This window comes from Solanum lycopersicum, chromosome 10 (assembly GCF_036512215.1).
Source record: "Solanum lycopersicum chromosome 10, SLM_r2.1".
NCBI lineage: Eukaryota > Viridiplantae > Streptophyta > Magnoliopsida > Solanales > Solanaceae > Solanum > Solanum lycopersicum.
Window position 1 is genome coordinate 46,701,837 of NC_090809.1, and position 24,987 is coordinate 46,726,823.

Sequence of the window (24,987 nt, forward strand, 5' to 3'; positions counted from 1 at the left end):
GACCAGTTTTGTGTAGCAGCTAAAGCTATGACTGCCCTGACAGTGCCCATTTTCATAACAGGAGAGAATTTTTCCTGATAATCCAGGCCTTCTTTCTGATTGTAACCCTTGGCTACCAACCTGGACTTGAACCTATCAACTCACCATCAGCCTTGTATTTGATTTTATATACCCTATTGTATCCTATTTCCTTTTTATCAGGTGGCAACTTAACAATTTCCCATGCATTATTATCTTCCAGTGCTTTGATCTCACTCTGCATAGTTGCAACCCACCTAGGATCATGCATTGCTTCCTGATATGAATTTGATTCCCTCTCTTGAGAAAACTTAGTCACAGAACTTTTGTAAAAAAGTGATATGTTATCATAGTCAAGTATATCAGATATGGAATAAGAAATTGCTGCTTTTTTTTGTGTCGACACATAATTAGTATATTCCATAATGGAGGCTTAGCAGGTCTTGTAGACTTCCTGATGGCAACTTGTGGTATAGAATTATTTTCAGGAATAATGACGGGAACTGTTGAATGCCTTGAATCGGACCCGCTACAAACAGAAAGGACGGGGGTCTCGCTGCCCGGTCAGCGAGTCGGGGGGTCCAGGGGGGCGACGCGCCCCCTGGCCTGGGGTCCGGGGGCGGAGACGCCCCGGCCCGACGGTATACAATGTTGTTGTATTGGGCCCTTAATTTTCTGTTGATTCTGTATGTTGGGCCCAAGCCTTTTAGGGCGTAGCTTAGCACTATATATAGACGCTATGGCAAACCCTATTCTGTAATTCTGTTTTTGCCTCTCCATAATAAAACTGCTCCCTCTCTTCCCGTGGACGTAGCCAATTTATTGGTGAACCACGTAAATCTGTTGTCTTGTTTTTCGCGTTTATATTTTCTCGTATTATCTCAAATTCCGCACAACAGGAACATAAGGTAATACTGGATCTTCTGAAAAAACTCCAACATCTGTAGTGCTCTCACCAATGTATTCATCATTAGTGCACAAGAAAGGACCTGTACACTCAGTAACATTAGTAGTCACTGCACTCCGAAGGACAACACAAGGTGTTAGTTCAGAATCTCCTTCATGGAAAAAAAATACAGAAAGCTCATGATCATCATCTTTATTCAGACCTAGGAACTGACAAGGAAATTCAGTCTCGTGAAAAATGACATCTCTGCTAACAAATATGACTTTGGACTCAATATCCAATAATGTGTACCCTTTTTTATTGATAGCATATCCGAGAAAAACTATTTTTCTAGCTTTAGGAGCAAACTTATTATCTCTCCTTAGGTTTGTAGCAAATGCCAAACACTCTACTACTCTGATATGGGAAAGATTGGGTTGTTTGTTGTACATGATCTCATATCGTGACATGTTTCCTAATACAGACAATGGTATTCTGTTGATGATATATGTTGCAGCTTCCACACATTCACCCCAAAATCTATGTGGCAAGTGTCCCTGAAATTTGATAGCCCGAGCAGCCTCTAGCAAGTGTATATGTTTCCTCTCCACAACCCCATTTTTTTGAGGAGAATGGGAACATGATCTTTGGTGAATAATGTCATGTTGAACAAATAAGTCATGACAATTGGTATTAATAAATTCCCCTCCATTATCAGATTAAAAAACTTTAACACCTTTCTCAAACTGTGTCTTTATCATTATCAAGAACTGTCTCAAAACAACAATTACATCAGACTTCAAGGCAATCATAAAAGTCCATGTCCATCTAGATTTATCATCAACTAAAGTAAGAAAGTATTCATTCCATTGTGAGTAGTCACCTTATATGGACCCTATACATCCAAGTGAACTAAATTGAAAACATCATCTACTGTAGTATGACTCATAGGAAATGGAACTCTATTTTGTCTAGCTTGTGGACAAACCATACACTGTTCAATAGAAAAATTACGACATGTATTGAAATATTTTATTCTCCTAAGTACTCCCATAGGAAAATGTCCTAATCTCTTGTGCCACAGTTCTGGATTTATTTCTCCTGATCCAGCTGCAGACAATGACTTAATCTTGTTTTGATGTGACTTAGTGTCCCAATTCAACAAATAAAATCCATCCTCAACTTCACCAATCCCCTTGACCTTCCCAGACAAGAGATCCTGAAACACACAATATGTAGGAAAAAATCAAACATAGCAGTTTAATTCTTTTGTCAATTTGTTAACAGACAAAAGATTAAACTCAAAGGATGGTATGCATAAAACATTTGTGATCATATCAGTATCATTAAGTTAAAGACTGCCCATGTGTGAAACCATGGTTGAATCCCCTGTAGGTAATTGTACTCTTCCTATACTTCCCACTTTACTCTCAGAATGTAACTTATTATGATCATGTATCATATGATCTGTAGCACCAGTGTCTATGATCCATTTTAAGTATGAATTCTTACCTGCCATGTGTGCACTCTTCTAAGTAGTCAAAGTGTTATCGTTTCCCTGCAGAACATTTAGTATCTGGTTGAGCCGTGATGGTGAAGACTTGTTCTTTATATGCAACAACTGATCATGTGTAATTTTATCTCCCATCAGAGACATATCACGATTTGACTTCTCTCCCATAATTGTGTGTGCCTTCCATGCCATTTGATCCTGCATAAAAGGCATTGGTTTTCTGCATAGCACTATCTCCTGTTACTGCATTTACCTTTTTTTTACCTTTGAAATATTCTGGATATCCAATGAGTTGGAAACAATCAGCCTTTACATGTTCAGTAGCATTACAGTGATCACATTTATTCAGCTTATTGAATTCAACTCGAGTATGCTCCTTCATATTACGAAAATCACAGAATAATGAATGGAAGTTCCTCCTACAAAAAGCCTGCCCAGTATTTGGTTGTGGTGACCTAAAATGTCTAGCAGTATACAATGCTAAAGATTCCATTTCTTCATGTACAGATCCAGCAATTCCTTTTTGACGTTCATCTTGTATAATCAAGGAATAAGCCTGATTCACATTAGGAAGGCAACTCATCATCAAGATCTGACCTCTAGCCTGTGAATAACTTTCATTTAGCCCCATGAGAAATTGAAGTAATCACTGGTATTGCATTTGTGCAACATATTCCTCTGCCTTGTTACAATCACAGCTAGGTGGGGGTAAGATTGAATCGTATTCATCCCATAGATTTTCAATCTCGTGTAATATGAAGAAACTTGTAGAGTCCCTTGTGTGAGAGTGAAAATGTTTCTATGTAGTTGATATAGTCTAGATCCATTTACCTTATCAAATCGCTCCTTGAGATCAAGCCATACCTGATTCGCACTGGAGGAATACGAAAATCCACTGAGTAGATCCTTGCTCACATTACAGGTTAACCAAGAGAGTATAATTACATTACAACGATCCCAGATCTTCTTCAAATCACCATCAAAATCAGTCCGCAAGACAGAACCATCAATAAATCCCACTTTGTTTCGTCCAAGCAATGTAATCTTCATAGCTCGACTCCACAAGGTGTAGTTCTCCATTCCTGTTAGCTGAATTCCAACAGAAAGAGCTCCAGGAACATCAGAAGAACTAAAATATAATGGATGATTATGGTCAATTACCACAGAATTTCCATTGACAAAATCTCCTTGAACTCGACCAGCAGTGCTTCCCGTCAGTTCTTCCTCAATCGCCATGGTGAATCTCTCGATCTACCTCCAATTTTCACGAAGATAACCCTAGATCCCTATTGCTGTGATAACATGTTAAGATTAGTGCATATGAAAGAATTGTATATTGATTGCTTGAAGAAATTTACAGGTGCTAAAAGTGTGTTTACAACTGCTACTTTATCCTCTATATATAATGAATTATCTAACTGAATTATTGACACCTCTAACTAACTCATAATCTATTAACTTCAACTAACTATCTTCTGTTAACTAACAGTAGTACATTTAACTATCTGCTTAACAAATAGTTGTATGAAGTAGCAAAAATATTGGTATTATACACCGACCTCGAATATTAAGGCTTTAAACAACTATTTAAATTGGTATAATATTTGATGTAATAATGGCAAATGATTATAAAAAAAAATGTGATATGTAATGAATAAAATATTGATATTATACATCAAACTGACGCATTGAATTGTAAATGTGAAAGACTGTATATGTTGAGAGCATAAGAAAGGATAAAATATTTTATTATGTACCAAACCCACACAATTCAATTAACCAATAAAAAATAATTTGACACCACAATGAAACACAGAAGTTTGACAAATATTTGTCAAATAAGTGGACATATTATAAGCACCAAAACTGAACAAAAAAGTGAGATATTCTCGACGAACATATTCCGCAAAATCACAAATATACAAACCCAAAAATAAAAACCATATGGCAAGATAAAACATTATATAGTTCAAGCAATTAAGAAAAAAAATACAGTACTAATACATTGAATCATCAACTTGTTGTGGCATGTTTTCACGCTTGATGTGGGACAATGAATCACCAATTGATTATTTTAGCATAATGTGAATTAATATTTCAGTCAATGTATTTCAATTTCTCATAGTAATCAATGCAAATAAAAAATTAAGGCATCATATTTGATAGTTTTTGAACCAATGTCATGACAACTTTAGCATTCTTTCCTCTTTGTCATTCGTCTCCCAAGTATCATGAATTTGAACAACCAATTGATGAAAAATGAATAAGTTGTAATAATTCTTGAATTATTGTTACGAACATACTTGCAAAATTTATGGAGAGAGTACATAATCACATCAACATGCTGTATAAAAATTATTTATCAACCAATAAAATATATACAAAGCTAAATGAATTCACTTTAAACATTTATTTATGATAATTAAGTATTATAGTCTCTATTTAATGCTCTATGTTTGTATACTACAGTTCTTGTTTGTATACTACAGTTCTTCTTTCTTATACATAAAGCACATAAAAATGAAATTCACAATTTAGACAAGATGAAATTAATAATAATTTTACTTACAAAATCAAACAATAAACACACCAAACATAAAAATAATAATTTAAGTTTATCACAAAAAAAAGTGACAATAAATTTAATTACCCAATCTTCCAAGGATATACAAAAAGGTAAATCCAATCAATTAAGTCCACTGTACCAACTCCAAACTCAAAAGGAGGGCCAATGGATTTTTAGCTGCCGTGAAGAAACTACTTTTCCTCACAAAAAAAATATCCACTTGTAAACATGAATCATATTATATTATATACATAATACATAAATGTACCATTTAACTTGGATTTAAATTACATTTATACCCTTCAACTTTGGTGTACACAAATAGATACTTTAACTGTATAAAGTTGAACCAATAGACACACATGTCCTACATGTTATTTTTTGTCATATGTGGTGTCCTATGTGTATTATGTCATGTAGGACTCATGTGTTTATTTATTTAAAAGTTGGATAGTTAAAGTGTTTGTTTGTACATTATGAAAGTTGGAGGTCACAGTTATAAATTGAAGTCAAGTTTAGGATGCAATATATGTATTATGTCTATATTATAAGTGGGAAGCTCCAAGATATGAAGTTGAATTACCTTTTTATCCCTATACAAAATAAAAATGTTATCTTGATTATTTTATTTTAAAAAATATATTGAGCAATAATTATTTCTTTTACTATTAATATATTGAGAATATTTGAACAATTATGAAAATTAAATAATATAAACGTTATAGAAAATGAAGAGACAAACGTTATTAATGATAGCAATTAGGTAAAAATTTAAGTTGCATATTAACCAAAACATAGTAACATTACCTTTCCATTGTTAGAATCTTAAAAGTTGTAGATTTCAATACAATGAATTCCATAGTTAATAAATGTTATTTTCAATGATAAGTACTTGAAAAGAAGCTAAAAAGACTAATTAATCATTTAATGTGAAAGTATTATATAAATCCAAGTATAACTTTCATTTCCCTGAAGTCCCCCTCTCCATTTTATGGACTCTAAAGAAGAATATATTATTTCTTTCAGCAGTTTTCTCTCAATCAATGTCAAAGTTGAAGGCTATTAAATACGTTCTGAATGTTGTTGGATTTGTCTAAGAATTTCAATTATGGATGTTGTTGGATTCGTCAAAGAAATTTCTTAGTGCAGAGGAGTATTAGTTTTTTCAGTCGAAGAATATACTCACGTCACTTGTTATTTAATTTACTTGCCATTAATTTTGCGGTAAAAGATCTATATATATATATATTACTGATTTACACATATTTCATTAACATAACACATAATGTTTCACTTTCTCATTTTAATATTGTAGTTGTACTTTATTTAGTTATTTTACTTTATAAGATTATGTGTGTAGATTGATATACTAGTCTTTTACTTTTTATCAGAAAGAAGATATCTCGTAGAAGTTACACTGAGTGATAGACTTCGTACATCATGATTTCTATTTTTTTTTGTTAAAGTAGATATCTATAATTTTATGATGATTGCTAAGTTTACCACATAAATTGCTCTATGCAATACAACACATCTTAAAAATAAAGCAAGAATAAATAAATGAATAATGGTATATGCAAATAGTTTTTTTGATTTTGGATCTTAGAATCAAAACACCATATGAGATATTTATCAATTTTAAGAACATATAATTTGTATTTTATAACATATAATATAACTTTAGAATTTTCCAGCGGTCTTCACAATTATTTATTTATTCATATGATCACACGCCTGTCGCGCGTATCCAGACACTAGTAATAAGAAAAAGAACTACTAAAGTACATTCAAATTACTATCCGTACTTGCCACATTTTTTGTATAGTTTATTATCAATCTATCTTTTTGAAATTAGGAATTACATTATCGTGCATATTAAACTCTAAACTTCACTTCAAATTTTAACTTTGACCTCCAACTTTCATAATGTACAAACAAACACTTTAACTATCCAACTTTTAAATAAATAAACACATGAGTCATACATAACACAATACACGTTGGACAAAAAATGACATGTAGGATATATGTGTCTATTTGTTCAACTTTATACAAGTTTAAGTGTCTATTTGTGCACATCCAAAATTGAAGGGCATAAATATGATTTGAAGTCAAGTTAAAGGGCACATTTATGTATTATCCCTTAGATATAATTAGGATAGTAAATATAATTGAATTTTTTATTTAATAGAAAATATTTAAGGAGAAAATCTCAAAAAAGGGAGAAAAAAAAGATAAATATGAATGAAAGTAAGAGAAGTGTCACATCACTTTATCTATGTTTCTTCTTTATATTATATACAAATATAAATATTGATTTAATGAGGTTGTTGACTTTTGACACAATACATATATATGACCTTTAATTTGACCTTATTTTACATTTATATCCTCCAACTTTGAATGCGCACAAATAGACACTTAAAGTTATATAAAGTTAAACAAGTTGACACACTAGTCCTATGTGACACAATACACATAAGACACCATGTAGGACACAAATTGCCATGTAGGAGCCACATAGGATGTATGTGTCTATTTGTTCAGTTTTACACAAGTTTAAGTGTTTACTTGTGCACACTAAAAGAATAAGTGTTATTTCTGCATTGACTTTGTGAAATGACAAATATACCTCCATCCACTTTTAATGGTCATATTGCGTTTTTGAAAGTTAATTTGACTAATTTGACTAAGTTTTAAAATAAAATAAAATAAAATTAATTTAATATATTTTTAAAAAAATTAGATATTCAAAAATATACGAAAAGTACTATAAATTACAATTTTTAGCATATCAATATAATTAAAAAATACATCATAAAATATTAATCAAAGTTCTTATAATTTAATTTAAGTCTAAAAAGGAAAATCATGACAATTAAAAGGAACGGGGGGGGGGGGGGGGGGGTTGTTAAAAATCATCTAATTTTAGTAAGAATGACATATAAATAGGAATAAAGGAAGTATTAGCTATGCTTGCATAGTTATACACCGATTATTTCTTATACATTATATGGATTGCAATAATAAAATTATACATATTTTATTATTTCTTATGCATTATGTGATTCACAATATTAAAAATAACATATATTGTATAAAAATATTTATTTACAAAAATATTTTTCACAATTATAATGGAAAAGATGTTAGAGGGCTTTTGAGAGATAGTTATATTTTTAGAGAAAAGACATAAAGTTACTATTAAAGTTGTCCCGTATATATAAAGACACCTTAACTTTGAAAGTGTCCTATCACCCCACAAAACTATTTAATATTTTTGTAAATGAGTCATTTCGATCCATTTCCTCATTTGAGTTATTACCACGCACATGAGGCGCGTGAGAAAGTGTTTTCACTGCCATAAACCAGTTATAAAGTGTCACGTGTCGTGTTATTTATTTATTATTATTTATTTAATTAATTTACATCATCTTCCCAATATTAAAGAGAAAAGAGCCATTGATAGCCCTAAATCGATTTCAACTTCCCCCCCCCCCCCCCCAAAGCAAATCAATGATGGTGCTCTCTCTTTGACGAATTCATTCTTCCATTATCTTTTTCATCGAAACTCAAAAATTCAATTACCTTATCTTCATCTTCTTCAACTTAGAAGTTCAATTTACTTCATCCATTTTTATCACTTTTTTTCTTGGCTATTGCTTTTCTTTGTTTTTCTTCTTCTTTAATCCTCTTTTTTTTGAAAAAAAAAACAAATGTGAATTCCATTATTCGATTGATTAGTGAGTACTATGAAACTCCAATTTTTATTCTTATTTTTGGTCTGAATATAATATTTCATTACCTTGCTTTAGTAATATGAAAGTTGAATCGACTTTTATCTAGTGATGATTTAGTGGCAAAAATAGTGTTGTAACAGGGAAGCCATCACGGGAGGCGACGTTGAAGGCGACAATGAGCGCTACTTTTGAAGGATTTACAACAAAGATGAATAATTAAGGTCGAAGAAGAAAGAGGGAAAAAATGAAAATAAAGTTAATAAGAATTAAAAAAAATTTAAAATGAACCTAAAAATTAAAAATAAAAAGAATTTAATATGTGTCAAATAATCATTGATGCATGGTGACACTTCTTTTTTTGCAATTGAGGTTGGGTGAAAATGAGATAGCTATAACACTTTTAAATTGTTTAATGGGGAAATAGGACACTCACAAAATTACGGCGTGTTTTTGAAAATTCAAGACAATTTCAGTAGTGACTTTATGTTTTTTCTATATCTTCGCCATGCCAATGCATATATTAAATCTTTGAGAAAAGACTAAAGTCACCATTCAAGTTGTCCCAAATTTTTAAAAGGACACCTTAACTTTGCAAACGTCCTACCACCACTAAGCAATTTTGAATAGATATAATTATATCATTTTTCGTCCATCTGATATAGAGAGTGATGTGCACTCTCTCAAAGAGAGTGAGCAGTCTAAAATAACCAATACAATTTTATTTTTACAAGTATTTTATTATAAATTATATTTTCTTATTATTTTAACTTTTTTATTTTTTCTCTTTTTTCTTCTTTCTTTTCAAAAATTCATTGTCAACTCCATTCATTGAAGCTACTTACTTTCAACGCCACCATTTTTATCACAACTTCACCTTCCTTCTTTTTTTAATACTATTAGTTTTATTCTCTTTAGTTTTAAAATTTTATCTAAATATTTTCTTACATTTTGAACAATTCGATAAACTCATTAGATTTCAAGATGATTAGGAAGTATCATATAATTTTTTTACTCGATTTCAATTAAGTTCTTTCAATTTTTGAGGAATTAATTGATTCTTTTACAATTATCATTTCTAATATATATGAAAAATGAGTAGTTGATAGTACCTTCAAAAATTTAAATTTTCTTATAAAAATAATTAATTTTATTATCAATAATTCAATAAAGTCTAAACAATAGTATAAATTATATAAAAAATTTGACGAGAAAAGAAGAAAAAAAAAAGAAAAAAATAGAAGTAAATTTCAATTTGACATGAAGGGTGGGAGGTGAATATATGTTCAAAATTATTTAGTGAGATAATAGGACAATTACAAAGTTGATTTCTCTTTATGAAAATTCCCATAATATCAATAAACTTAATGTCTTTTTTCTAAATCCTTTTACATTTTTAATATTTAAAAATTTATTAAATTAATAATACACTTCTTAACACATAATAAATGAAATTATTATACATAACATGGAATAAGTACACTGTACACCAAACAAATTTACTGATATACAAAATTAATATCTATATTTTTGCCCTATCAAATGACGGCATTGCATAACACTCGGAAAAACAAACGGAATCCGACAAATGTCCACTGAGACACCAACGTACAAGAGAGAAAGAGAAAAAAAAGAAAAAAGAAAGAAGAAGACTTTTCAAGATATGACCAATAAACTTGTCTTCATAGTTGTCTTTGCTTGACTTTCACTCCTATACCCTTTTCCAGAATCGCCACATATAGTCAAGAATCTCAAAACCCTCTAAAGAACATAGTCTTGATCCTACCATTAATGGCTGCTGCTGTTCCAGTTCAAAGGGTTCAAAGAAATGAAGGTTTACCCACTTCTACTACTTCAGTTGTTCCTCAAAAGAAATTGTCTAATTGGTTGCCTTTGTTGGTTGGTCTTGTGGTTTTAGTTGAAATTGCTTTTCTGGGTCGATTAGATATGGCTGAAAAAGCTAATCTTGTTAACTCGTGGGCTGATTCATTTTACAAGTTTACTACAACTGGTAAAGTGAGTAGTATTAGTAGTAATGGTGATGATGACCCTACTGGGTTAGTTGACTTGAGCGATGAGGTTGATCAAGATTTGGTACCTGGGAGCTGTGAGGAATGGCTGCTAAAGGAGGATTCCATGGAATATTCTAGAGATTTTGACAAAGATCCAATTGTTGTTCATGGTGGAGATAAGGTTATATTGTTTTTCATGTATTAATGTATATACTTTCTATTTGCTAAGAGATCAAATTAGCTTTTGAGGTTGAGCTAGGCCGTATGTGTGGAGCAACAGTCATCTCAATTTTCATTTTCGATGTTGGGCCTCCTATATATTGTCTACGCTTTAGTTAACAAGATTTGGGCTTGTGGGGGGAGTGTTTAGAGTCCCACATTGGATATTGGGATGAGTCTCGTTATATGATGTTGGACAATCCTCATCGTGTGAGCTAATTTTTGAGACTATTGAACTTTTTTCTTATCAGGATTCGAATGAAATGAGCCGGAATAGGGTAGAATGAATATAGAGGGTTAGACCCCAATAGTATGGGAGACGGTTGATTTTTTTGTTTTTGTTTTTTGGAGCATTTCTTTAGAAGATGTCTGCACCTAATATGGATTTTTGTTGGCATTTATGTTTTGGTATTTACTTCATTTAAAATGCATTATAAACTGTTTGCCTATATGTCTTTGTCTGTTCTAGACACGAGGCTTGATAGATGGAAGAACATAAATTTGTAGTTTTAAATTATGTTTTGGCATTTTGAAGCTTGTATGCACAAGATACTGACAAATTGATGGGTTCTTGTTACATGTTTCTTTTAAAATGTGTACATCCCTAAACCAAACACTAAATACCTACCAATTATAGATCAATCAATATGCTAAGCTAACACATCCATGGTGGTGATCTGGATTTTTGTTCTTTTATCTTGGTTACAGTAAGATTTGTTATAAAGTACTGGCTTTTCCAAAGCCTATTCGATATGGGTAAAGATACTAATGGATTTTATATACAAGTGGGGGATAAAATATGTGGAGGAACCATGAGTATCTTCTTTTCTTTTACCTTATTCCTTCATTAAATCAAGTACTGGCATGTAGGTGAGAGCAGGTAACAGTTATCTGGTTACCGTCTTTCTTCTTGAATGTTTTTGTTTTTACCATATTAAAGATCTGATGACCATTCTTTCATAATCTAGGATTGGAAGTCCTGTGCCGTGGGATGCAAGTTCGGAGGGGATTCTGATAAGAAGCCTGATGCAGCATTTGGAACAACACAAGAGGCTGGCAAAGCTGGCGTGCTTCGGTCAATGGAGTCAGCTCAATACTATCCTGAAAATGATGTTGCTATGGCACGACGGTGGGTAAGCACATCTTGAAAAAGACTTAAACATTCCTACCTACATGGTGCTCCTGAAAGATAATAGCCTTTGCCAGAGATCTTTTTTTTTTCTCGCTGTTAGTTTCTGGCAAGAGCTTATAACATTGTGAATGCGAAAAGCAGTTGCATTTTGCTCAAAGAAGAGCTAAATCCAAATAGAAGTGTGAACTTATGCTTAGTCCCTTAGGCCTATCATGCTGTGAGATAATTGCCCCAGCTGACTAGTAACACCTTTATTGAAGAAATAATTAGGTAAATAAAAACATGCTCTCTTTGACAACTTAAGCTTTCAGATGAGATGGTCACACTCTGACCACACTTAAACATGATATCAAACAAGCAAAGGTTCTGCATTTGTCTCACCGTACCACTACCAACGAAGAATATCCATGTGCTTAACTCATGAAAAAGATCAAGGCTCGCAGATTGGGGTGGTGGATGGTGGGGCATTGAAGACATAAATTATCAAAAATGTGGTCTCACAAACAATTTAAGCTTTTAGATGAGATGCTTCTACACTTCAACATCCACAATGCAAAGAACAAATGACTGTTATTCTCTTATTTTGCATAGAATTAATAATACCTTGAGCTTATCTGAATTCCTCCTCTTTGAATTATCCTAGGTTAAGCAGCTTGCCTGGCCACCAACCGCACAAAACAAACTACTTTGAAAGGAGCCTTGATTTTACTTGGCAATTTTCTTTTTTAGTACTCAATGACATTTTCTTTCGTTATGCATATGCCATATAGCAATTCGATAACCATGCTAGATTACATATTTTAAGGTTTAGACAAAATGGGATGTAAATGCCATGTTCCATGGATTTCTGAGACATTAATTTGTATGAAGGTGAATTCTGGATGCATCAAGTGACTCATTTAGAAATATGCTTAACTTATTGGAAGAAAAATGCTTAATACCTACATATACTTAAAGCCAAGCCACTTTCCACAACAGAGGCCAGACAGGTTGTCTACAAATGCTTTGATCATAAATTGGTGCAGGGAGACCACATGCACACAATAATTTTAGGATCATATCGTGGTTATAATATAAATTGTAACTCTTCCATATATTTTTCTTAATCTTTATATCTGTTTGGAGAAATCATTTAACAACTTTATAATTGTTTCTCCTGTTTCAGAAGGGGATATGATATTATAATGACAACAAGCCTCTCTTCAGATGTTCCTGTTGGGTACTTCTCTTGGGCCGAGTATGATATAATGGCTCCAGTGCAACCTAAAACTGAGAATGCATTAGCAGCTGCTTTTATTTCTAATTGCGGTGCTCGCAACTTCCGGTTGCAAGCTCTTGAAGTTCTTGAAAGAGAAATGATCAAGATTGATTCTTTTGGCAGTTGTCATCATAATCGGGATGGAAATGGTCAGTGTCTTTCCATTATACATGATGATATATTGATCGTGTCTTTTTCGAAGTAGTTACCATTAAGGAGCTCATTGTCTAAAAAGTATTACTCCTTCCTTTTCAAAAAGAATGACCTCCTTTAAAAAAGAATGACCTCTTTTTCTTTTTGGTAACATTTTAATTTCAGATTTCCACGTGACATGTTTAAAGCCACAAGATCAAATGACAGTTTTGTACATTTGACCTAACTTTAATTTAGGACCACAAGATTCAAAAGTTTTCTTTATATTACTAAACTCCATATCAAGTCAAACCAGATCATTCTTTGTGAAAGGAGGGAGTATAATATAATGGGTTTGTCACTCTTCCTCAATTGTTATACATTCCTTCAAAACCAACTGGAAGTAGAAACCTTATATTTGTTTCCTTGCAAAATGTGCTTATAAACACATAAGGGGTCGTTTGGTAGGAAGTATTAGGAGGAATAGATCACGTATTATGTATGGTATTATTTAGTACTATGTTTGGTTGGAATTTGGGCCTATATATGATTAGTGATACACCCTACATGGTATTATATGATGTATTACTAATACATTCCATTTGGAGGTATCGGTAATATATATGATTTAATATCACGTGATAAGTCTATGTAGAGACAAAACTATTCCTCAAATCATTTTAATTATTTTGTTTATTTTCTTGATTTTATGTTTTATATTTGTACTAGTAAATTTATTTAAACAAATTAGCTTATTAATCATTTATAGAGAGTTGTTTGTTACTAAATAAATCAAATACAAATCAATACAATATTTGAAATGTGAGTTGTTTAGCATTTACTAACTGAAAAAAACAAATAATTCACAACACATGACGTTTGTGATCTTTATTGAATGTATATGTATTTGTGTGGTTTTCTGATTATTTGTATTTTGAACCATTTCTAAAATTTCATACATATTAAAATTATAACTTACGGTTTTTATATGTAAATGGAGATGGTTTATTCAATTTTACTATTGTTTATCGTTTTTTTGGTTTTAAAATTAAATGGTTTATCCTTTTTTAAATTAAAAATTGATATTTTTTTAGTGATCAATTTATTAAGATGATAAGTATCCTCGTATAATTCAAGTGAAAGAATAGCAAACATGACAACAAAATTTTTTTCTTAGAAGGCCAACAAAATAATTGTCCGACAATTATTTACCTTGACCCAATCACATAATAATTTAAGGGTATAATTGGAGAGAAGTTTTTTTTATAGAATTTTAATCTGAACATAAGATGAGGTGAGAAACAATGAATCAAACACTTGATAAAATTAAACCCTGCATTACTATTTTCTACACTAATTACTGCATTACTAATCCCTATGTTGTTAATCTTTGTACCAAACACCCCTAAATCCTCTAAAGGTCTTTCTGGAAAGCTACCTCGTAAAGCTACCTTGTAAACAAAACAAACACTTGTTTGTTTGTCATAAGCCATACAGGGGTTAGTAATGCAGGGTGTATTTTTTTTAATAAAGTGTTTGGTTCACTGAATCTGGCCTCACCTTGTGTTTGGATTAAAACTTTATAAAAAGTTTTTTTCCAATTATACTCTTGCATTGTTATAAGATTTTCTATTTTATGTAATCCGTCAATAGATGATTGAGGAACAATATTATATTTTTATGGCCTTCTAAGTAGCTAGGAGAAGAACAATTTTGTTGTCATGTTTGCTATTTTCTAACTTAAATTATTTGAGGGTAAACAATTGTTATCTTAATAAATTAATCACTTAAAAAGTTAATTTTCAATATAGAATAGATAGACCATCTACTTAAAAATCAAAAAGTCGGTAAATAACAATAAAATCGAATGAATCATCTAAATATACATAGAAAAAAATTGCAAGTTGTAATTTTAATATGTATGCAATTTATAAATTGTTCAAAATACAAACAATTAGAAATCACATATAAACCAACAAATAATATATTCAATTACGATCACAAACCTCATGTGGTGATATAGTTGCCTTTTTCAATTTGTAAATGTTAAACAACTTACATTTCAAATATTGTATTGATATGTATTGCAATTATTTATTAACAAACAACTATGTAAATAATAAAATTTGTAAGCTAATTTATTTAAATAAATTTACTTGTATCAATATAAAACATAAAATCAAGAAAACAAAATAAAATGATTTGAGGGATAATTTTTTCTTTACATAGATAATCCTATGGTATTAAATCAAATGTATTACTAATACCACCACATTTCTATAATACCATGTAGGGTGTATAACTAATCCATGGATTAGTTATACTTAAACCCAAAAATTCTACCAAACATAGTACTAAATAATGCCATACATAATACATGGACTATTTCTGTTTATACCTCCTACCAAACGACCCCATAGTGTAATTACGAACACAATATTTTGTTATACATGTATAATTACATAGTTCAATCCTTTAAATTTTAAAATTAAAAATTAATTATTATCAAAATTTAACATTTATTATTTGACAAATATATGTCTATATCAGAAATATTACTAAATTTTTATCTATAATAAGTGTAGATACGTATTATTTTTTAGTAATGTAGTATTAAATAATTATAGATTGATAACTAATATTATAAAAAAACTGGTCTATAAACTTCAAATAGATAATATTCTAATTTAATAAATAAATATTCTAAATAAGCACACATTTTGGAAGAATATTATGGATTGCATGTTTAATTAAAAAATAAATATTTGGAACCCTACACCCCCCTACGTGAAAAGCTGAAATAAAAGTATCTACGTAGCACCACAAAAAAACCAGAATTTTCTTATAATTTATTTATTTTCAAAACTTGCATTCCCTTCCTCTCATAAAACTTCATAACCGTCACCACCATCTTACAAATTAAGCCTCCACCATATCTTCTATATGTATAAATATAAGTCCCTTTTGAACTTACGTGAGCAACTGATCGCCAGATAGAAAAACTAGGCCAAACTTAAGTTTAACCAACTAATACCACAATGAAATGTTGGGCCAAACTATGTGAGTTAGTTGGATCAGATGTATATATAACAGTTATACCTTGAGAATATTCTTTTTAGTTTTGGAATTGTGAATGCTTCTCCTTTAATTCTGTGTACTTGCACTATGGCATGCATTAGTCTACAGTTTTTCCATAATCTTACTCTACCTTTGGTGATTTGAGTTGATGATTTTCTTTTGTCTAGGAGTGATACAATATAAGTTGAAGATTAATGTCATTTAATTAGAGCTTTGAATTGATATATGAAGTACATATTGTTGGTTTTTTAAAGGTGTCAATGACATATGAAGAGTTGCGATTTACATAAAAGTTGTGACTTTAGTGAAGAGTTGTGACTTTTATGAAAGATTGTGGCCTTTCCAAAGGATTGTAACTTTTCTAAAGAGTTGTGACCTTTACGATAAGGCACAATAAGCATTTGTTCACACTACCCTTTGTTGTCTATAAATAGAGGGATTTCCTCTCATTTTAAAACAACATAAATTCTAAACTACTACTGCTTCTGCACAATTAAATATTCCTGTACTTTGTTTCTGTTGAGTGACTCACTTACACCATTGTTATTTATCAATACACTAGTGAATTAAATCGTTTATCTTGAGATGATCTATTCCTTTAAACCTCGGGTACTAGAGGGGAATAATTACCATAAGGGGACATTGTGCATTTAATGAGTGTAACTTTTTTCTCTCTTTCATTCTATTGTTATAGATCCTGAAATGTTTTTTAAATCATTAATTTACACTTATGGTATTAATTACTGTTTTTGAGTACATGCTTTAAACTTTGTTGTTTATGTTTCTTAAAGTTATTGTCTCAAGTATTTGTTAGTACAAGTTAAATAACACACATTAATTGAGTGTTCACGCAAGTTCTCTACTAAAACTTTTTTTGAAGGTACAATAAAAATATTCCTTAAAGATCTATACTACCATCTCTCGAAGATAATTCAAATTTGGTATATGCCATTGTAAGGACATAAAGGACGTAAAAGCCTTATCACACCTTGATGTGCGAAGTGAACCAGGAAAAGAAGAAAAAAATAATAAACTTCTGACATGGCTTCAAGGATATTGTATCGGATGACCTATAGAGGAATATCATTAGGCTGGAGCCTCTTTTAATCCCAAAGACATAGATAACTACACAATAAATTAATTGCTCATATTAAATATGAAGTATGGATAAATTCTCACATTTACTGCAAGTTGTATATACTTTTCTTAAAGTAATAAATGTGTTTCTCGACACTACAATTGGAATAGAAGTATCGTTTCATATTGAACACCATCACTCTGGTATGCTGGTTTTTGAAACGCATCCAAACACACTGAATAGTTTTGTGTAATAATTTCCCTTTCAAGTATATATAATAAGTCAAATTCTTGTCCAATATGATACATTCTCTCTTTAGTTTTTCATTTTAATAATTAGTTATGATACATTTAAATGAGGAACTTTAAAATGATATATATAAAGCAAAATGTAGGGCTTAACTTTCTACACGTTAAAATTAGAATCCTTTTTTTTTTTGAAACCGGTAACATTTGTATTTCATTTAGTACTTAGGTAGTGTTGGGAAACCGTATTTACAAATGTAGAAAGTATGTATAATCTATCCAAAAGCTGAACGAAATATAAATGGATCCTAAAACATCTATGAATTGACTTAGTTACATTGGAGTAGAAATTTGTACACCAAAAGCAGAACAACAAAATACACTTAAGCTTTACTTCCTGCTGGTTGTTGTTCCTATTCTCAAAACATCTTTCGTTTCTCTCCGTCCATATAGTCCACCAAATACTAGCAGTGATCATCCTCCATGTTTCTCTGAAAATCTGCCCCAGCTACTCAGTAAAGTTGCAATGCAAGAAGAGATGTCTCACTAGCCTTACCACATAAGGAACATCTGTTGCATAGAGAGATTCCTCTCTTGGCCACATCATCCAATGTCAAAACTGCTTCATTGGATAGTAGCCATGTAAAGCATGCCACTTTGTGTGGCATTTTAATCCTCCAGATTTGCTTCATAAGCCATTTGAAGTCTTGAATGCCACCAGGACTTATCTTTTTGTATCCTTCTTTCACCTTGTAACTACCTTTGTTGTGCCCCTGCCACCATAAATAATCCTCTCTTGTTTGTATACCTTGAAAATTCTCCAGAAACTTAAACAATTCAAGTATTCTGGGAATTTCCCAGTCATTCAGATTTCTTGGGAGGATCAGATCCCAGCCTTGTTGTGTCCACATGTTTTGTTGGTGTTGAGCCAATGTAAAGATGTCAAGAAAACGATTTTTGAGGCTCATACCATCCAACCATTTATCAAACCAAAAACTAGTTTTTCTGCCATTTTGTACCTTGACAGTTGACTGATTACTGAGAGAAGGCCAAAATATTCTGATGGATTTCCAAAGGCTAATCCCATAGGGGTACTTTCCTCCTTGATTACCCATATATTTAGCTCCTCATACTTGTTGTTGATCACCCTATACCATAGTGCTTGGTCCTCCTGATGGTACCTCCGTAACCATTTCACCTTTAGAGCTTTGCCACGGTTTTGGGGATTCTTGATACCTGATCCACCTTGCATCTTACTTCTGATGATATTCTTCCACTTGACTAAATGAAAGCCTTTTCTTTCCTTATTTCCTTGCCACAAGAAGCTTCTTCTAATTTTGTCCAAACGAAGATAGATAGCATATATGTAGGGAGAGCATCCAGAACAGAGTTTATCAGAGTTAATCTACCTCCCAAGGAGAGGAGGTATTGTGATCTCCATCTGGCTAGTTTCTTTTCACATTTCTCCAATATTGGGTTCCAAATGTCTATGGCTCCAGACTTTGCCCCCAAAGGCATGCCCAAGTATACTGATGGCAGAGTACCTGTCACTCCTCCCAAGGTTTGTCAGATGTGTTCCATATCCGGAACCACATTAATTGGATACAAATGGCTTTTGTTCCTGTTTAAGTCCAGATATGCTTCAAAGTAGACTAGTATAAGTCTCAAAATCATCAATTGCTCCTCCTCATCCCCACAAAAAATTAGTGTATCATCAGCATACTGTAGGTGTGTGATCTCCATACTATTCCCAGCAATCTTACTGACTTCAAATCCCTGTATTCTTCCTGTTGTCTTGCTATCTTCAACATATTGTTAAGCCCCTCCGTAGCTATGATGAACAGGAAGGGTGATAAGGGATCCCCTTTCCTGATTCCTCTGTGCATTGAAAAAGCCTTCAAAAGACCCATTTAAAATTTATTTATCCCTTCACCGACATTTATTTGTTTATTAGAAGATTTAATATCTCAAGGTGGTATTGATTTGATTCCCTCAAAATATCAAATAGTAACACTTTCCGGTAGCAAAAGGATAAATTATAAAGATGTTATAATTATCATTTTCCTTTACATTAATAATGTTTGTTACTATGTAATCTTGTATGTAAGATAATATATTCTTTTAGTTTTAACGACTGATAGGTTTTAAGTATTTATTTTATAAAGTCTGTGATATTAAATTTCCGTGCAAGGCGTGGGTAATTTTAGTAGTTGCCAAATAAAAGAAAGGGGTAGTTGTTTTTGAAACAAACTACAAAGGAAAATGTCCTTTTAATCTATTCAAATGGATTACTTCCTCCTTTCGAAAGGAGGAAGTAATCCATTAGAATAGAGTTGAAAAGCAGACATCTCCTGTAAATTAAACACAGTGCAGGCATAAAGAGAATTCTGCTTTGCAAATTGCAATTCACTCGAATAGAGTTGAAAAGAAGATGGCTCCAAAGCTTTAGTCTAGTGGTAACTGGTAAGAGTGCAGCGCATAATGTTTGGGTTAGATGCCCATCACAGTTTGGGCCTTCCGATAGATAAAAGCCTTGTATTTAAGTGGAAAAGAGTGTTGGGAAAGACAAGACACTAACAAAGAATGCTTGACAGGATAACAGCGGAAGAATACCCAAGTCTATACTTTCCCTTCTCGATTTGAACCAAGAGAAGACAAACAACCACAAGCAATATAATAGTAAGGCAGCAAGTAATTCAACCAAACAAATATAACAAGACAATAATAAACCAATCACACAAGACACCAAGATTTACGTGGAAAACCCTTGATGTGAAGAGTAAAAAACCACGGGACCAAAAGCTCCACTATAATCACCAAGAGTTACAATATTGTTCCCCAAAATTGGCCACAAAACAAGTGTCAAACAACGAGCAACAACAAAATAAGATTGCACCAAATCTAGAGAATTAAAGGAGCAAAATCACCAATTTCGCAGCTACTGTTCACGACAGAAAAACTGAAGCTGCAGGCCATCAAATCCAACTCTGTCAGTTCCTAATCAAAGATTGAGATGAAGATAATATGCTGTCCAAAAATCAGCTCAATCGGACAAGAAACGAAGCGGGAATCGCAATTTGAAGTTGGCTGTTAGGGCTGAATTTTGACTGCGAAAACTGCTCTCTCTCTTTTTGGTTGCTGAAAAACTCTCTGTGTATTTGAAAATAAGACCTAAATAGGCTTATATTTGCCTCGTAAGAATGGGCCTATGGGCAAAAATGGGTTGGTCCAAATTGGGCTTTTATTTATCCACATAGGAAGGGAAAAAGGCCCATAACCCAACAAAGAGTAGATGGTCTGGCTCGTTATCTACTAGTTTCAAATCTTGCACTATTGACCATTGGGGTTTTTCCAGTTATAAGAAAAAAGTTGAAAAGCAAACCTTTTCCTGTAAAGTCATAATGGGAAGCTATACCTTGATTTGTTGGAAAGAGAATAGGTAGTCTGGATAAATCAAATATTTGGATGCGGAACATCTTCATGCATGCATGTAAGCTTAATTTTACATCGCCTTTTAACTCTCACTTATCCTCTTTGTTCTCAATTTTGTGGCAGTGGACAAAGTGGAAACTCTCAAGCGCTTTAAATTTAGCTTCGCTTTTGAGAATTCTAATGAGGAGGATTATGTCACTGAAAAATTCTTCCAGTCTCTGGTTGCTGGTATTAACTCTTGACTGTTAACTTTTATTCTGATTTGTTCACTTAGTTTCCAATGTTATCTATTACTATATCGAAAGTGCCCATCCCTCTATATTGATCCCTTTTTTTTTGTTTTTCTGCAATGCAATATTTGTCACAAAAAACCTTGAAGATATTAGCTTTAAAGTGTGCCATGAAGAACAAATGTTGCAAAAAAAAAACGTTTACTTATGAGTACCTTTTGGTACTTCAAATATGTTTCGTATCTTGATTTGTATATTCTGGTACAGCGCACAGATGCTCAGCTCTTGCTCATTTTGAGAAGATTTAGAAATTTTGTTGAAATGATCTTACATGAATTATCCTGGTTTAACCATTTTCTTTTGTCTTCCTGGGTTTATTATTTTTCGCAAATTACTACTTCGGAATTAAGATTTATGGTGCTCAACTCTGCTGATCAAAGCAAGCATATAAACTTGCAGGATCAATCCCTGTGGTGATTGGTGCTCCAAACATCCAAGAGTTTGCTCCTTCTAATAATTCACTTTTACACATTAAAGAGCTGAAAGATGCTGAAAGCGTTGCCAATACTATGAAGTACCTTGCAGCAAATCCTAGTGCATATAATGAGTTGTTAAGGTATGATCAAAAAGTGGTGCTTTTCTTGCGTCAAATTCTTATTTGTTCGGCGTTCCTCTTGATTTTAAGTGTTTTTTCTGTCCTAAATCAACTCTTTTTTGGTTTATCTTGAAGTTTTATCCGCTCTCAAAAAAAAAAAAAAACTTTTTTCCAACATCTTTCTGTACTTTTTCAATATCTTTTCACTAAGAAAGTAACAAATGCTTGTCTCTATAGTTACATAACTTTTACTACCTTGTCCTAGTTTTCAACGTAGGGATATATTATTTTGGACAAATTAGAACTCCTGCATAGGGATGAATTGAGTCTCGGTCTGCCGCTCCCCTTAGGCTTGCTGGAGTTGTGGTTGACCCTCTCCATACAAAATTTATTAAAGGTTTCTTAAATTTCCTGGTTCTGACTAACAAGTGACTTGTTTTGATTATATAGGTGGAAGGTTGAGGGACCATCTGATTCTTTCAAAGCCCTGGTTGACATGGCAGCAGTCCACTCTTCATGCCGTTTGTGTATCTTCTTAGCAACAAGTATTCGGGAGAGAGAAGAGCAGAATCCAAAATTTAAGAAACGTCCCTGCAAATGTACCAGAGATTCAGAAACTGTATATCATGTATATGTACGTGAAAGAGGGAGGTTTGAGATGGAGTCCATTTTCCTAAGGTATTTTCTGCCATGACTACAACTAACATATTATATATATATGTGTGTGTGTGTGCGCGCGCGCGCATTTTCATCAATGTCCTCTCTGATTCTGAGGAAATGTCTCAAAATTTGAGTTTTTTTTTCACTACATCATTAATGGGTTGCATTGTTTTGTCTAACGATTGTAGCATGGGTGATGATTCAACTTTCTAGTCAAGGTTACGTAATATATGGCATTTCAAAATGACATTCTGTTGGTAAAATTGACGTGTGTGTTTTTTGGGGTAGTTTGCTTCGTACTCAATCTTAGGTGATATGAAGGCATATTGTAGGTGAAATGAAATTGGTTCTGTTTATATTTAAGAGTCAAAAAGTGTTGTTGGGAATGAAATTGGAGTATTGTGAAAGTTGAGTTTATGGTGCAGAACTTAAAGGTATAGGGTGGTTAGAATTGCTTTACAGGAGTCATATTTACCTTGATATAGTGTGAGAGTTTAATATTTGCCCTTGCATACGTGGTAGTTCAAAATTAGCTATATATTATACATGGTGCTTTAAAATGGTGAAGGGGGGGGGGGGGGTTGGTTAATAATAGGTGGCATTTCTTTTGTTTTCAAAGCATAAATTGTGCTCCCTCCGTATTATTTTATGTGACACCATGTCAAGTGACACCGTGTCACTTGACATGTTGTTTAAGAAAAAAAAGGACCTTTAGAAACTTGTGGACTAAAACCAACGTGTGGGTGTAAATCATGTCATTAAGTGTAAAAGGGAATCATAAAGTCAAATTGTTCTAATTATAGTAAGGGGACACTCTTTTTGGGACGGACTAAAAAAGAAAGAGTGCCACATAAAGTTAGATGGAGGGAATAACTTTTAATAGGGAAAACAGTTTCTTTTAGCCAATAATGGCAAATTTGGGGCATTTGGTTACAAACAAGACACTGTTGAAACGAAGGGTAAAATTACTCCATATCGAATATGTATTAAGGGTATATTTGGCCCCTTAACTTTTAAATTATTCAGACTGTCCAATAAAGTCCAACTGGTTAGTGTTGTGGGCGGCCATGTTTTGGAGCTTTGTTAGTAGTGGTGGTAGGTTTGAGTATGTACTAACACTTATGAGACCAATAACTTCTCATTTCTCCACTAAAATTGGACAATAAAGCTACAACAAAGCTGCTCTTAGATATATCTAGTATGTATCATAATCTCAACGTTTGACTAGTCTTGTTTATTTCTTGATTAAGTTGATATATAGAATGAAGCAGCAACGTTCCAGAAAATATTTGGTAAATGGTGTTTGGTTCCCACTAATTATGCCACTAGCTGGATCATTAGCATGTTGAAGTTTAGGGGATCAGACCATGAAAAACAAATTTGAAACCGTTGTCATTATATGAATTCTCTCTTGCACTTTTCCTTTGTCGTGCTGAGCATGTACAACTGTTTTCATGTCTCTTTCTTACAGCTTACCTAACTATTGATGTAATATTTCAATCAACGTCATTGCTGAAACCTTTGCAGGTCATCTAATTTGTCGTTGGAGGCTTTTGAATGTACAGTAGTGTCAAAGTTCAAATCTCTAAAGCATGTTCCCATTTGGAAAGAAGAAAGACCTGAAATACTACGCGGACGAGATGAACTAAAACTCTACAGATTACATCCTCTTGGCATGACACAACGACAAGCATTGTACAACTTCACATTCAAAGGAGACACTGATTTTAGGGATCACATTGAAAGCCACCCATGTGCAAAGTTTGAAGCCATATTTGTTTAAGATCATGCCAAAACACAGTTGGGTCTCGACAGCAGCTTGTTGTAAGCCAATGGCTTAGTGCTCATTATCCTTACAACCTGCCCCCATTGTCTACATTCTGGTTACAAATTTTTGCAGTGTAAAATGTTGTTATCCTGTTGAGTAAGGATTTGATTATTACAAGGACAGTCTAATTTTGGGTGGAAAATTCTCACTTTTTACATTTTCAAGGAAAAAGAAAGGGTTAACCTTGAATTGTTTGGGAATTTTCCCTTGCAGGATGGTTCTAGTTGCTCAATTGTAGTGTAGTTCAGAGGTTCCATGTAATGACAAATGCAAAAACTTCTTTCTGTGTGTTGGGTGGATGGATGGTGATGGGAGTAAACCTCTTCCTCTTTTTTTTTTTTTTTAAAAAAAAAAAATGGAAAAAGGGT

At 32.6% G+C, this 24,987-nt stretch overlaps 2 protein-coding genes across 2 annotated transcripts; one reads left to right on the forward strand and one right to left on the reverse strand.

The window, feature by feature from the left end:
• Positions 1-1,641: 1,641 nt before the first annotated feature.
• Positions 1,642-3,790, reverse strand: LOC104649648 (uncharacterized). The gene is made up of 2 exons (XM_010329166.4): positions 2,417-3,790; positions 1,642-2,123 (listed from the first exon to the last, which is right to left on the reverse strand). The coding sequence occupies exon 1, from the start codon at positions 3,651-3,653 to the stop codon at positions 3,039-3,041; it is 615 nt and encodes a 204-aa protein (XP_010327468.1). The 5' UTR covers positions 3,654-3,790; the 3' UTR covers positions 1,642-2,123; positions 2,417-3,038.
• A 6,437-nt stretch (positions 3,791-10,227) lies between these two features.
• Positions 10,228-24,819, forward strand: LOC101251424 (putative fucosyltransferase-like protein). The gene is made up of 7 exons (XM_004248703.5): positions 10,228-10,913; positions 11,920-12,080; positions 13,249-13,490; positions 21,430-21,534; positions 21,996-22,152; positions 22,582-22,809; positions 24,319-24,819. Exons 1-7 carry the CDS (start codon positions 10,512-10,514, stop codon positions 24,572-24,574), a joined length of 1,551 nt encoding a protein of 516 aa, XP_004248751.1. The 5' UTR covers positions 10,228-10,511; the 3' UTR covers positions 24,575-24,819.
• The last annotated feature ends 168 nt before the right edge of the window (positions 24,820-24,987 follow it).